The sequence below is a fragment of the Mus caroli genome, chromosome 15, assembly GCF_900094665.2.
Source record: "Mus caroli chromosome 15, CAROLI_EIJ_v1.1, whole genome shotgun sequence".
NCBI classification, from domain to species: Eukaryota; Metazoa; Chordata; class Mammalia; order Rodentia; family Muridae; genus Mus; species Mus caroli.
Genome location: NC_034584.1, coordinates 68,451,194 through 68,464,899, shown reverse-complemented (window position 1 = coordinate 68,464,899; position 13,706 = coordinate 68,451,194). Strand labels below are relative to the sequence as shown.

General features: G+C 49.0%; 1 protein-coding gene across 2 annotated transcripts; it reads right to left on the bottom strand.

Moving 5' to 3' along the window:
* Positions 1 to 424: 424 nt before the first annotated feature.
* Ly6e (lymphocyte antigen 6 family member E) lies at positions 425 to 4,698 on the bottom strand. Of its 2 annotated transcripts, none has more exons than XM_021183169.2 (4): positions 4,059 to 4,698; positions 1,884 to 1,986; positions 1,374 to 1,493; positions 425 to 1,269 (listed from the first exon to the last, which is right to left on the bottom strand). In XM_021183169.2, exons 2-4 carry the CDS (start codon positions 1,951 to 1,953, stop codon positions 1,049 to 1,051), a joined length of 411 nt encoding a protein of 136 aa, XP_021038828.1. In that variant the 5' UTR covers positions 1,954 to 1,986; positions 4,059 to 4,698; the 3' UTR covers positions 425 to 1,048. The 2 variants fall into 2 exon arrangements, with proteins under 2 accessions (XP_021038828.1, XP_021038831.1); XM_021183172.2 differs by having other exon boundaries at positions 1,884 to 1,983.
* Positions 4,699 to 13,706: the final 9,008 nt, after the last annotated feature.

Sequence of the window (13,706 nt, the reverse complement as noted above, 5' to 3'; positions counted from 1 at the left end):
GGGCCAGACTCCCATGGCTTAGACTACAGGGTAGTTTATGAAGGACAAATGGCAACAGCAGGCCTCTGAAGTCTCTGGTGCAGACAAAGTTTGGGAATGTGTGACCAGCCTGATGGGCCTGCCTTTATGGGTAGCTGTACTTCTCAGCTTTCAGCCTGAGACAACACACTTTCAGGCTCTCTCTGCCTTTGCTCTGTCTCTTTTCTCTCAGGCCTGTCTCACTAAATGGGCCTAGATTCCTGGGATTTGCTATGCACCAGGCTGGCCTTCCAGAGACCTCTGCTTCTGCTATGATGGCATCATAGGAATGTATCACTGTATCGGGGTTGGTCTTTCAGGATCGCTTAAGCAGAGCTGTGGGCCTGCAGGATCCCCAGGTCCCTTTGGACCGGAGGGGGAAGACAGGTTAAGGACAACCAGGACATAGCAGGAAAAGGTGTGAACAGTTTATTTGAGGCACTAGAATAGCAGCAGGAAGCCAGTGTGGGCAGAGGGCAGGATGGGACTCAACTGCATTGGGTGGTGAGAGCCTTCATCTGGAGGGGTGGCAGCCCTCCATGGGCAGCCTCCTGAACAGAGTACAAGGTGGGTACAGTGATACCAGGGGGAGGGGTTTTGGTGGCGACACAGGCCTTCTTCTGTAGAATCTTTTCAGGTCTTCTTTGCCCACCCCAGAATCCAAGTGGCTTCATTTACACAGGGATACACTGAGCACACAGATGTACATCTATTTGGGTTAGACATCCTTGTCAGTGTGTCCACAAGATTCGGCGCTGACTCTGGTACTCTTGAGACTCCAAGGAGATCTTCACCCCTTCGCTGGTTCCCCAAGGGAGGTTATAGGATTGGCTCTGGAAGCAAGGGTAGCTAGTACCATTTCAACAGAGCAGGTATGGGTGAGTTTGGTACTTAGCCCTGACGTTGAGAGAGTGTGGAGGGGGAACTAGACACACCCAGGAGGAGCTGAAGGTTCCTAGGGTCCCCTGGGACCTAAAAGGAGCTGGGCTTTTCCTGAGCCGGGGGGATATGGAGAACACATGGGGGAAGGTCAGGGGCTCAGCTGCAGCAGAGCCAGCAAGCTAAGCAGGAGTCCAAGGCCCAGTAGTGGGATACTGGCACGAAGTCCGAGGCCAGCTGCGCTGAAATTGCAGAAGGAGCTTTGGCAGCAGTAGCTGTTCACGGACGCCACACCAAGATTGACATTGATATTTTCACGGGGGCAGGTCGGGGAGCAGCCCTTGTTCAGGGTATAGCCAAGGTTGACATTCCCTGCATGGAAAGTGAGGATGAGGGGACAGACAGACAGGGTAGCAGGAAATGGGGAAAGCCCTGCAGGTCCCTGGCCCTGGCTAGGGAAACAGCCAGCTACTCACCAAAGCCCGCAGAGGCAGATAACGTGATACAGTAATGGTCTGTGTCCTGGCATGAAACTGGCCACAGGCAGTTTATATTGTTCTTCTGATCAGTGCATGAGAAGCACATCAGGGAATGAACTGCAAAAGGGACAATGCTGTAGGTGACACCTGCCTATTGCCTGGGGAAGCCTTCCAGGGTAAGGTGACTTTCCAGTGGGCCCTTGATCCCCAACCCGCTGACAAGAAGCAACGGCATGCTCAGCCCTGGGTCAGGGATAAAAGCCAGCCAACGACAACTGACTTCAGACTTTGGTACTGGAGTGGCTGAAGTCAACACAAGGTGACAAAGGTGTAGCTGGGCCAGCACAGCAGCAGGGGAACTAGGTCACTTGGCTAGAGAGTAGGAGGCGGGAAGGCCAGACGTTCCTAGGAGGGCTGGCTCAGGAGGAGCCCTGGGCATCTCCTCAGGAGAAAGAATGATAGATCAGGAGGAGGACCGGGCTGCAGGGTTTTCTCCGAGCTCCATACCTTGCTCCACGCCCAGAAGGGCTGCCAACAGCACAGGCAGGAAGACTCTCATGTTGGAAGTGGCAGACATCTGCTGAAGGTTCACAAGCCAAAAAGAAGCCTACTGTGAGAAAGGCAGTTGGTTAAAAGATAGGCTACGCCACCACCACTCGGGATCCTGGCATAGATACCAGCAGACCCTGGGCCTGGTCCACTCTACACCTCCCCAGTATGCCTTATGTCCCCTTTGTAGATGGTTCCAGCATTCAGGCCCCAGACAGGAGAGCAGTATTGACTCCCTGCTGCCCTGGGGGTAGCCATTAAGACAACTTAAGTTAAGGCCCAATTGCTTATCTAGTGTCTACCTGGCCCCTGCACCAATCAGACGGACAATTTGTACAGCCTTAAGCTAGTCTCGTGCTACACTAACACTTACCTCACAGTCCAAGCCATTCATCTGAGAGCCTCTCCCCACTTTCTGAAACCTGTAGGAGTTGGAATTCTCCTTTGCTCCACGTGCTGTTAATCAAATCTCTACCTCAGAATTCCTGGCCTCCTCCTGCTGCTATTGTAGCCAATTATTAAAAGAACTTTTACCTGAAATCTCCCGTGGCACCTACAAATCTTTCTCCAAGTTCATCTAATGGTACCTTTCAGTTAATACCCCTTCCCAAACTCGGGGGCTCCATAGACCAAGTAAAGGGGAACCAAGAACTCTCAGATATGGAAGTAGACGGTTAAGTGGTTGTCCTGGGGTTCAGACAGTGGTCAAATAAATGAGCATGCATGAACCGGAAACCTTCCCTGAGCCCTGGGAACCAAATACAGCCCCACCCCTACCCCCTCTCTCTTGTGGCAGAGACATGGGCTGGAGGCCTCTGGGCTTCACTAGTTCCTTTCTGTACAAAGTAGAGGCTCGGGACCCATTTCCAAAAGAAGACACCTCCACTACACTGCCTGCTCGCTGGGGACATTGACACCTGTAGCAGTCAGCACACTAGCCAGCCAGGTGGCTATGGGACTTTTCTGGGCCCTTTGGGCAGAAGTCTTTGGCATAAGGTAGAGGAGATGACCAGCTTGCTTGGTTTCAATATCCTATTTTGAATACCACTGGCCTCTTGGGGAGGAAGATGACTGGTGCCATCTGTTGAGTGGGAGAGGGGCGTCCCAGAGACAAAGGTGGCTTACAGTTCTCCTAGAGGAACGGGGGTATAGGGGAGGTGAAGTTTTGGTATCTTCCAGGACTGGTCTTAGGTCTCTTCTATCCTGAGACTTGCTGACATCTTGTAGTGGGTAGCCAAAGCTCCAGGTGGCCAAGTTCAGTGCCAAGCCCAGCTGGGCCTGTCCTCATTTCTGTTTTTTTTTTGTTTTTTGTTTTTTGTTTTTGTTTTGTTTTTTTTCGTTACACAGTGGGATTTAGGAACGATGGAGCCCTGAGCTGTCTGCTAGGAAGCTCTGGCATGCACGGCCACAAACAAGTCATTGAGACATCCCATCGTCCACCGGAGAGCTAGCGAAGGAACTGGTGAAGTGGTTGGAAACGAGTCCAATGTTTTGTCTGTCCACACAGCAATCATCTGCAGGCAACGGGGCTAGGGCCCTGGGGACCTGGGGACCACCTCCACAAACTCAAAGGGCTCATCCGCGGAAGCCAGGTGTCTATTGGCAAGCGGCCAGCAGAGGAAGGTTGTTCAGGTTACCCCCGCTAGCCAGGGACCCTACTTAATCACCAGAACCTCAGCATTGATATGCAAAATCCTGGTTAAGACAAAGAGCTCCCCGCTCCTCACTCTGGGGAGGGTCCAGCCTCCGTGCAACCAATATAACTGGTCAGACCCTACCCCTACCCCCACACCCCAGCCTCCTGCTCTAGTTTACGAGGGTGTATCCCCTTCTGGAGATCCCAAGCAGACAAGTGGAGTCGAGACAGGGGTACCCAGTGAAGGCTCAGCAGGGCCCTTTGCCTCTCCAAAAACGTGCAGGAAGGACTGGGGTGGGGGTAGGGAGATGGCAGGAACAGAGCACGCTGCAGAGGGCCTCGCATGCTCCAACCACTCTGCACCCGGGAGCAGAGCACCAGGACCCCAGATCCTACACGCAGCGGTCAAGGCCGCCCGCTCTCTCCCAGTGCTTCCCCGCCGTGGCCAGGCCCTCGCGTGACGAGTGAACACCTGAGGTCGGGCTCAGCAGACTCACCTCCCGGTGAAGCGGCCCCGAAGATAATACCGAAACCTTAGGTCCTGGAGGATCACCAAAGGCTGAATGCACCCAAGCAGGCGGAGCGGAGCGCAGATGGCGGAGGCGGGCTGCAGGCGGGGCGTTTCATGGGCTGTGGGCGGGTCTCTGGCTGGTGGGGAGGACGACCCTGGCTGCTGGCCTCTGGCAACTCCGGCTGTGCCCTTGGTTTCGCTGCACAACTGCTCCTCTGAGACTCCGACCGGGGTCCCAAGCTATGCGCCCACGGCGGCGGTCCCCGGTGGTACCCAGAAGCCTGGCTGAGACCGCCCTAAGTGCCCACCGCACACAATGTGGCATCAGAGCGCTGGCGTGGCTTCTGGTGTAGCATGTCTACCTTACCTTTCAGGACAGACCTAGGGAGGGTGGAAAGGCCAGGGCTTCTGGCAATCCACGACACTAAGACCTGTGCGCAGGCTTAGCTTGCTTCCGGGAGGAGTGAGGGGACAGACTGCATCCTGAAACGCTCATGGGAATCTCTGCTGCTGTAAGGCTGAGGAAGTCCTGGACCAAGGATGCCTAATCACCGGCCCTTCAGGTTGTCAGGTCCCTCTGGGCTGAGCCCGTCTGGGCCATCCCTCTTTTGGGATGAGGCGGCAGGACAGAAATTCCTGGAAGGAGGTCATTGCAGCACTGGTTTGAACAGATCTGTTTCTCACTTCCCACTTCCTCTAGGTGCCGGGCTGCCTCCTACACTCCGCTTCGTGAGTATGAACAGAGGATCCAGCCCAGTCATCCCGTTTTGGTTCTCATCTTAAGTGCTGAAGCCCCAGTTTTTACAAGGAAATCTCCGACCCTTCTGCTTTTACCTAATCGTCCTCCAGTATTCTATTCCTACCGCTCAGGAAGTGCTTCCACACCTAACAAATATTAACGACTACCTGCTGAGTGTTATCCCTGTAGCAGAACCATGGGACCCACGTCCTGCTTCTGGATGATTCTTCCGGGGGAGATCAGGGCAGCAGGCTCCCTTTGCCTGGCAGTCCTGTTTGTTCCCTCTTCTTCCCTTCCCTCCTCACCCCCATCATCCTCCAGCACAGCCCTACTCAGGGGATTGTGGGCTGCTGAGTCTCCTCCACCTGCTTTTCTGAGAGTCACACTTCCATTCTTGGTCTCACATGTGGAAATAGGAGCTTTGCACCTGATCTTCCTCACAGTCTAAGGAGTTGATGGTGGTGACAGAGGCTGGTCCTAGGATGGAGTTTCATAGGATTGGGGGTAGGGAGGAGACAGAAAAGGTTGTGAAGCTGCCAAGTGGGTTGGCCAGGGTGGGGCCGAGGCCAAGTTGCCCTGTAGCTGGAAGCTAGCCGTTGGCAGAGGGGAACTAGGAGCATATTTCGTGTTTGCTGCTAGTAATGTGAAGAAACAGCTTGTTGTGTGTTTTCAGAGTTCTCCTCCGCTCCAGCCATGCCCAGGATCATCCCATACAGATGAGGGTTGGAGACACACATGCTTTTGGTGCTCATTCCTCAAGAGCTGACAGCAAGACTCAGTGTGGGTCCTCGGGTGTCCAGGGTACAGCTTGGTTGTTAGCGGTTTTTTGTCTAGGCTCCACCCCACAGTTACCTGGCAACAGCCAGGTATGCCTGACTCACTATAAAAGGGGCTTCTTACCATCACATCTGCTCTCTCTAGCCCTCTTGCTAACCCTCTGTCCTCTCATCCATTCCCCCTCTCTTCCCATTCCCTTCCCCCTCTCCACGTACTTATGGCTGGCCTCCCCTCCACTCCCCTCCCCCCTCCTCTCTCCCCCCCCACCTTTCTCTGTCTACTACCCTCTTAACTCCCCTCCCCAAGCTCTGAATAAACTCTATTCTATACTATACTATACTATACTATACCATTTATGGCTGGTCCCTCATGGGGAAGAGATGGCTCAGCATGGGCCCTCAGAGGCACCATCTTCCACCCACACCTGACTGCACTTCCACCAAACATCATATTCTCTGTGTGTGTGTATCTCTGTCTCTCTGTCTCTGTCTCTGTCTGTCTGTCTGTCTGTCTCTCTCTCTCTCTCTCTCTCTCTCTCTCTCAACACAACAATGCAACAATGGTAACATTTGGTGGTCTGGGAATCCACAGTTTGGGGTGTTCCCAGGACAGAAACCATCCAGCAGGCAATGGCCAGGTTGTTGCTCAGTGTCTGAGGCCTTGGCTTTCTCTTTCCTCCCTGGTCTCAACTGGGGGCAGGACCAGTAGCCAAGGATGGAGATGTCTTCCTTGTAGTTAGAATATCTTTTTCATAGTTGCTCTTGGGCTGCTCCAATGATCTGAATTCCTGTCAAGCTGTCACTATGGAGGGCCTGAGGGCAGAGGACTTCATCTCATGTCTAGCACCATGTGTGGCTCATGGCACGGTCTCAGTGAGTGAGGAGCCATTATTCATGAGGACAGGCCCCTCCTTTGGACCTGGAAGACAAGTTACATCAGAAGAGACCTTAATTGATTATGGATGTATATAGCTCTCAAGTGTCCTAAGGTCTCTGTCATTACTCAGGCACAAAGCCTAGACTCCTTTGAAACATTGTGTGGAGGAGTCTGGCTGGCTCCCTTAATGCTGTGTGGCTAAGAGGAATCTGGGAGTGAGTGATAAGCTTCTAGGAGTTACGGCTGACATTGGAATCCACATCCCCAAGGAGGGCCCTCCTAAAGGCAGTGATCTCAGGACCCAGGCAGTGATGCCAGGAGTTTCTACACAGGTTGATCTCATGTCCTGAACTCTTGGTCTATCCTTCGATTCCCTACTTTAGTCAGTCTACTTGTGACACCACATGAGAGGGACAGGTGCTGTCTCTCTTCACAAATCTGTGATCCCACTCCACTGGTGGCTCAGCTCTTCCTGTTCACTCATTCATTCCTAGGCCATCCAAGTCACGTGGGAGAATCTTCCTATTGTCACTCTATAGCCTCTGTAACAAAGGACTCAGATCTAACTTGTGTGGCCAGAGACCTCTGCCTCAGTCCAGACCTCACAGACCTTGTGACCTGACTAGATGTTCAGATCCTAGTGCCGCTTGAACAGGTACACCACAGGCCCCTGCGGAACTCCCCACCCCCACTGTTTTCTATTTCTGAATAGGTTTCTATAACCACCCTTCGGATGCTGTTGGGAAAACAGTTCAGAATCCATCCACCGGCATCTGTCTTCTTGGGTTTGAAACATCTACCCTTCCAGAGCAATGGTAACAAGAAATTCAAACAAACAAACAAACCAGGGTCTGATGGAGCCCAGGGTGGTCTAGAACTTACTGAGTAGCTAAGGATGAACTTCTAATCCTCCTACCTCCTGCCTCTGCTTCCGAGTACAGATTGGTGCTGTGCACTACCGTACCAGGGCTATGCGTACTAAGGATCAAACCTACGGCTTCGTACGTGCTAAGAACCACATCTCCAACTCAATTGTGCTACTCTCTCTGGTCCCTTGTCATGGGCTGACAGTGACATCCATGGTGTGACATAGGCTTGTGCCAATGGCATTATTATGGGCTGGAGCTCTGTGACTACTGAGCCTGTCCCACCTTGGTGGGATTCTAGACATGTGTTCAGTGAGGGTGAGGTTTGCTGAGGTTGTCTTATATAGAACTTTCTGTCCTCTCTTCATGTATAGAAACACCTACTTCAGCTGCTCTTCCTCCCCAGGGAGTTACAGGGACCAGGGCAGTATGTCTTCAGGGACAGGATGATCTGCCTTACCCATTGGGGTGTGTGATAGTTTGAATAAGAAAGTTCCCATAGGCTCGTATATTTGAATGCTTAGTTATCAGGGAGTGGTGCTCCTTGAGAGGGACTAAGAGGTGTGACCTTGTTAGAGTAGACATAGCCTTGTTCAAAGAAGTGTGTCACTGAGGGGTGAGCTTTGAGGCATCAAAGGTCCAAGCGAGACCCAGTGTCACTCTCTTCCTGCTTGCCTGTGGGTCCAGATGCAGAACTCTCCGATACTTCCCCAGCATTCTGTCTGCTTGCTTGTTGCCATGCTCCTCGCAATGGTGATAATGGACAACACCCCTGACTCTGTAAGCAAGCTCCAGTTAAGTGCTTTCTTTTGTAAAGAGTGGGCATGGTCATGGTGTCTATTCACAGCAATAGAACATTGACTGAGACAGGATACAACCTGTACTACTTCTTGCTCACAAATCCCTTGACCTTCCCAGACAAAATGTTATCTCATGAGGATGACTGAAAGTTGGCCAACCACCCATCTGTGGATCCTAGCAGGCCCTGGTCCTAGCCATGAGGAGTTGCTCAACTCAGCCTTAGTCATTCCTGTACCTGCTTTTTTCAGTTTGGTCCACTGTGCCTTGCCGAGTTCACAAACTAGGACAAGATTAGTGCAGTCAGAAAGTCCTTAAGTCCCTCCCACAGTCAGAGGGTGTCTCTAGGGTGGAGGAACCCTTATCTGCAGTCTGCTAAGCTCGCTCCTAGGGCGTTCCCAGGCCGGACTGTCTCTTCTTTCTCACTGGATGAGCCACTTCACTCACAAAGCTCTTCCAAGCAGGCCCCTGTCCTGAGGAAGACCCAGGTGAAATGAGAGAGCCAGTAGTGTTCCCCAGGCAGAGCAGAGCTTTACCCCAGTTGGTCTCCTCCCTCCCGTAGATCTTCTTTAGTCTTCTCTTATGAACCCAGGGTCTGTAGTGGGCAGCCAAGTGGGTATGGGCAGCCCTGGAGTAACCCCTTCTGCCTCTCAGTCCGTGCTTTGCCCTTTCTCTCCACACTGGATCCCTTCCTCTTTGGCGCACTGCCACAGACCCTTTTTGGTCCCTGTCTGTGTAGAACAGGTCTCTGGTTGCAGATGGACAAGGAGTAGGCAAATGAATGACAGACAGAAGCAACACAAGAGATTGTGTAGAATCTGAATGTAATGTCACAAAGTGTACACTAGTCTTATATAATACAGAAAACAAAGGGGTAGGATGTCATGGCAGGCAAAGTACATTGAAGTTACCTGACACAAAACAAAGGAATGACTTTAAAAGGACTTACAGGAACCAGGTAATATTTATAGTAAAGATAAAACAGCTCTGCTTAGGGTCAGCTAATGAGGAGTAAGGATTTCACACCCTAGTCACACTTTGTGCTACTCCTTTGAGCCTTGTGAAAGCTAGCACGGGGGGGGGGGGGGGGGGCTCTGCTCTAGCTGACCTTCTCATGAATAATGCAATACCACAACCCCCCTATTTCCTAGGCCTTGTTAAATTCTTGCATATGAAGGTAACTTGGCTGCATTTTTAAGTATCTGTGGAGAATCTCCATTTGTCAGAAAAATTCACCAACTTGCTTTTAATATGCAATGTAGCCTGCTATACCTGGCTGTAGAGAAGATCCCTGTCTCAGTGGGATTCCCTAACTCTTACATGGTAAACCCACCTATTAGCTAGGCCATTGTGTATTCCCTTGTTTGGGTGAGACTGGCTACTGTCCTAAGTAATCACTCTGCAGACCAGCCCTGAGCTGGTCTGTTCTTTGTAATGCCTAATTAGTTTCACTGTCTCTACTAGAAGTAAATTTGAATGTTACTGAATAGGTAACCTCACTGGATTTCTACTGAATTCCAAGCTCTTCAGCTTCAAGGTGTTTCTAGGACATTGGAACACTGGTGGAGGCTTAGCTATGTCAGAATTCAATCTTTAAAGGCACTTATAATAAATAATACTAAAAGAGAACACGTAGATCCATACACCAGACTAACTCGGGGACAGGGTATGAGTATATGGGTTATGAGAATGCCTGTTTCCAAGAGGTTGAGTTTCCTTGAAACTCCCTGACTCGTGCTTCCAGGCCTCTCGGCCTGCCAAACAAACTTCACTGGAGTGTGCATAGCATCGCCCCTTGGCAATAGTTAAACCCCTTCTGGAGCTGTCCTAGCAAGGTTTTATCTAATTTGGAGTCCCCCTCCATTCTTGTGGTATGTAGTGTATTCTCAAAGTGGATGAATGAGCAAACGGATGAATGAATGAATGAATGAATGAATGAATGAATGAATGAACTCTGTTTTGATGCCAGCACAGGGAGAAATACATCTTCTGCACACATGTCTTGTCCATCCTGGTCCCAGCTGAGATGTCAGATGTGCAGTCTTGGTAACCTTAAGGGACTCGGTATAAACCTTCATGCTGCCCCAAGTCTAACTCAGAGGATACTGAAATTTAAACTGGGGGCTTGCAATTGGCAGCACATATAGGGCTGGACAGTCCCAGTCTTGAGCATGCTTAGTGAGTCCTAACTTTGGTAAATGGCTAGACATTAGCAGATCTGGAGGGCAATGAGGCTCATCTCTCACTCATGGTCAGTAGCCTGAATCATGAAGGACCTAAATCATTTTCCCAGTTGTGGGAAGACAACTGATCTCATAGGCCAGTCTCATCGCCTGAGTTTCCTAAAAGGTTATTAATGAATAGCCACATAACCAGGCTTTATAAAAACATTACATCACTGTGCAGAAACCAGCATCTTCCAACCATAAGGCTATTATCAGACATCTGAGGCCTATAGCAGAGGTTTCCCGCTCTGCTATGACCTGCCAACCTGATGTTTCCACGAGTGTATTTGAAAAAGTGCTTTATTACTTTGATGGGTACTATAAAAAGCTCCTCAAACTGTTGCCACATCGGAACATGGAATTTGGGGTAACCTAAATCTGTGATCCTGGGCCATTTTTGTATGGTTCCAGAATAAACTATCTTCCTCTGTAAAGAACTGCACTTGAGTGAAAGAGATCATGAGTAGAAAGATTGAAGAAGTCTATTGAGAGCCTGGAGATGCAGCTCCTTTGCTGGAGTACTTGCCTAGCAAGCAAGATGCCCTGGGTTCATCCCTAGCTCCACGTAAACCAGGAGTGGTAGTGGGTGCCTGTCATCTAAGCATTTGGGAGGTGGAGCCAGGAGGTCAGGAATTCAAGGTCATCTTCAGTGTCCAGGTCAAGCTAGGATGAAAAGAGACCTTGTATATGAAAAAGGGGAAGGGCTGTTCAGAGACTAAGCAGCTTGTGAGAAGACACAGGACCAAATCTGACACTGTCCCCTATGCCCCGTTTTGAAACAGCTGGTCTGCTCTTAATAGGAAGTAATTAGAAGTCTTTGTTCTAACGGGCAGTAGTGATGCATGCCTTTAATCCCAGCACTTGGGAGGCAGAGGTAGGCGGATTTCTGAGTTCGAGGCCAGCTTGGTCTACAGAGTGAGTTCCAGGACATCCAGGGCTACACAGAGAAACCCTGTCTTGAAAAAAAAAGTCTTTGTTCCAGTTTTAGTTTTATTGCCTCATTTTGCTTCCACAATGCTTTATTTGAATGACTTTTGTTATTGTTTTGCTTTTTTTCTTTTTCCTTTTGTTTAAGACAGGATGTATCCCATTGCTTTTCTGTTGCAGTTATAAAACACCAGGATGGAAAACAGCATTATGGAAGAGTGTATTTGAGGGTCAGGGCTCCTGGTAGGATAAGAGTCCCTTATGGTGAAGAAGGTATTTAGCAGCAGCAACAGATATCTGAGAGACCACATGTTCAAATGCTAACAAATGCAGAGAGAGATTGAGTGGAAAGTGGAGTGAAACTACGAACTCTTAAAGTCCTCCCCCCCACCACTCACACAGCAATGTACTTCCTCAAGCAAGGTTCTTCTCTTACATAATTTCCTCAAGTGTCACCATCAACCCATGTTCAAACGCGGGAGCCTATGAGGGACATTTCTCTTTCAAACTACCACACGAGAACTATATTCCAGCCTTGCTTCCTAAGTACTGGCATTACAGACTTGAGCCACCACCTCACCAGCTAGTGATGTGAACAACATAAACTATTGTTGTGCTTGATAAGTTCTAAAATAAGTTTTTCGTTTTTGTTTTTTGTTTGTTTGTTTGTTTGTTTTGGTTTTTGGTTTTTTTTAGTTGAAACTTAGCTGGAGTTTACAGAGAGGCCCCTGATGAATGTTTTCTCTGGGCCTGATTTAACGGTGAGCATCAGGAAAACGAGTAGCTACCTTCACGTGGTGACCTTCAGGAGGTTGTAGTTGCTGTCATGGCAACAAAGCAAACTCTATAGCAAATAGCTAGGTCACGGTAATTAAACTGTTAATATTCTTTCTTGGAGAGGGGAGGGGGATCACTGGACCTTCCTAGAGCCCTCTCTTGAGGTTCTAATCACTATGTCCTCCTGCCAAAGCTTCACAAAACCCCAAGCATGTTCAAGTGTGTAGAAAATAGGAAACCAGCTGGGCTTTGTCCGAAGAAACTCTAACATTCACCAAACTGAACCTGAAGCATCTTTCTCTCACTCACCAGTCCCTCCCCATTTTTGGTGAACACACATATTTCTTTTACATCAGCCCAGGAAAATTATAAGACATGAGACTTTAGCTTGTGTCAACTTGACATACAAACATGTTACTCTTAAGCCATAAGCTTTCTTTCTTGTTTCCCAAGTTCTGGTGCTAATATCACAGTATAGAACATAGTACATAGTACATTTAACAATCCCACAGTCTTTAAAAATGGCAATACTTTCAAAAGACCAAGGTCTCTTTCAGAGTTACTATAGGTTCCTTTATAGACAAAATAAGTTAAACAGTTTCTTACTCCAAGAGGGAAAAACCAGGGCATCTTCACAATCAAGCAAAGCCACACCAAATTCCCAACCTTGTAAGTAACTCAAGTGGCAAATGTCTGGGGCTTACTCATGATCTGAGCTGCAAGGGAGAGACCTGGGCAGGGCCATTTCTCTTGCTCTTTCTATTCGCCATGTAGTCATGGCCCATCTCTCATTGTGGCTTCCTCCACCTCCATGTCCTTTCTTGTCTCTCCTGAGACCCATCACTCAATCAAGTCCCACCTTTCTCTCTCTACTGCCCAATCATAGGCTCTAGCCCTTTACTGACCAGTTAAATTAGGGAGCAAGGTTTACACAGCATCATTTGGTGTACATGAATATCTGTTCATTGTGAGCAGGGCAACCAGATCTTGGGAGCCAGCATTTAGCATTTAAATACAAGCATCTACAGACCAAATCCCTACATTTTGCCACTACCTCCTGTTATTGATGGTTATCTCCAGTAAGCTAGGGCTTTCATCACAGTTGGCTGGGCCCTTCCACATCAAATATTAACCAAGAAAATGCCCTATAAACTTGTCTACAATCTGATGGAGGCATTTCTCAATCGAAGTCCCCTCCTCCTAGCATGTGTCAACTTGACAAAACAATTAACCAACACTCTTTTGAAGTCCAAAGGAGAGGCTTTTTTTTCTTTTGTTGTTGTTTTTTAGATCTCTATTATATTGATGCATTATTATTATTTTTGGACAAGGTATGTAGCCCTAGCTGGGCTGGAACTCATTACGTTGACCAGGCTGACCTCAAGCTTACAGAGATCTGCCAGCCTCTGTCTCTCAAATACTGACAAGCCTAGAAAAGGCTTTATTAATATGTGTTCCAGAGTTGTAGGAGAGTCTCAGGAATTGAATATGTTTTGGTTATAATACTAATGTAAAAATATGTGTACCTTTGAAGGGATGGCCACAGGAGATTTACCTATGGCTGTTCTGAGTCTTTTGCTGTCTAGTTTTTGTTGTTGTGAAGAAGTATTAAAAAAGTATAGCAAAGTAAAAACAAAATTCAAGGCTTT

Coding starts and splice junctions, on each gene's coding strand:
- Ly6e (XM_021183169.2), bottom strand. CDS start 1,953: ATGTCTGCCACTTCCAACATGAGAGTCTTCCTGCCTGTGCTGTTGGCA. Junction 1,494..1,883: donor CCTTCTGGGCGTGGAGCAAG/GTATGGAGCTCG, acceptor TCCCTTTTGCAG/TTCATTCCCTGATGTGCTTC. Junction 1,270..1,373: donor ATCTGCCTCTGCGGGCTTTG/GTGAGTAGCTGG, acceptor CTTTCCATGCAG/GGAATGTCAACCTTGGCTAT.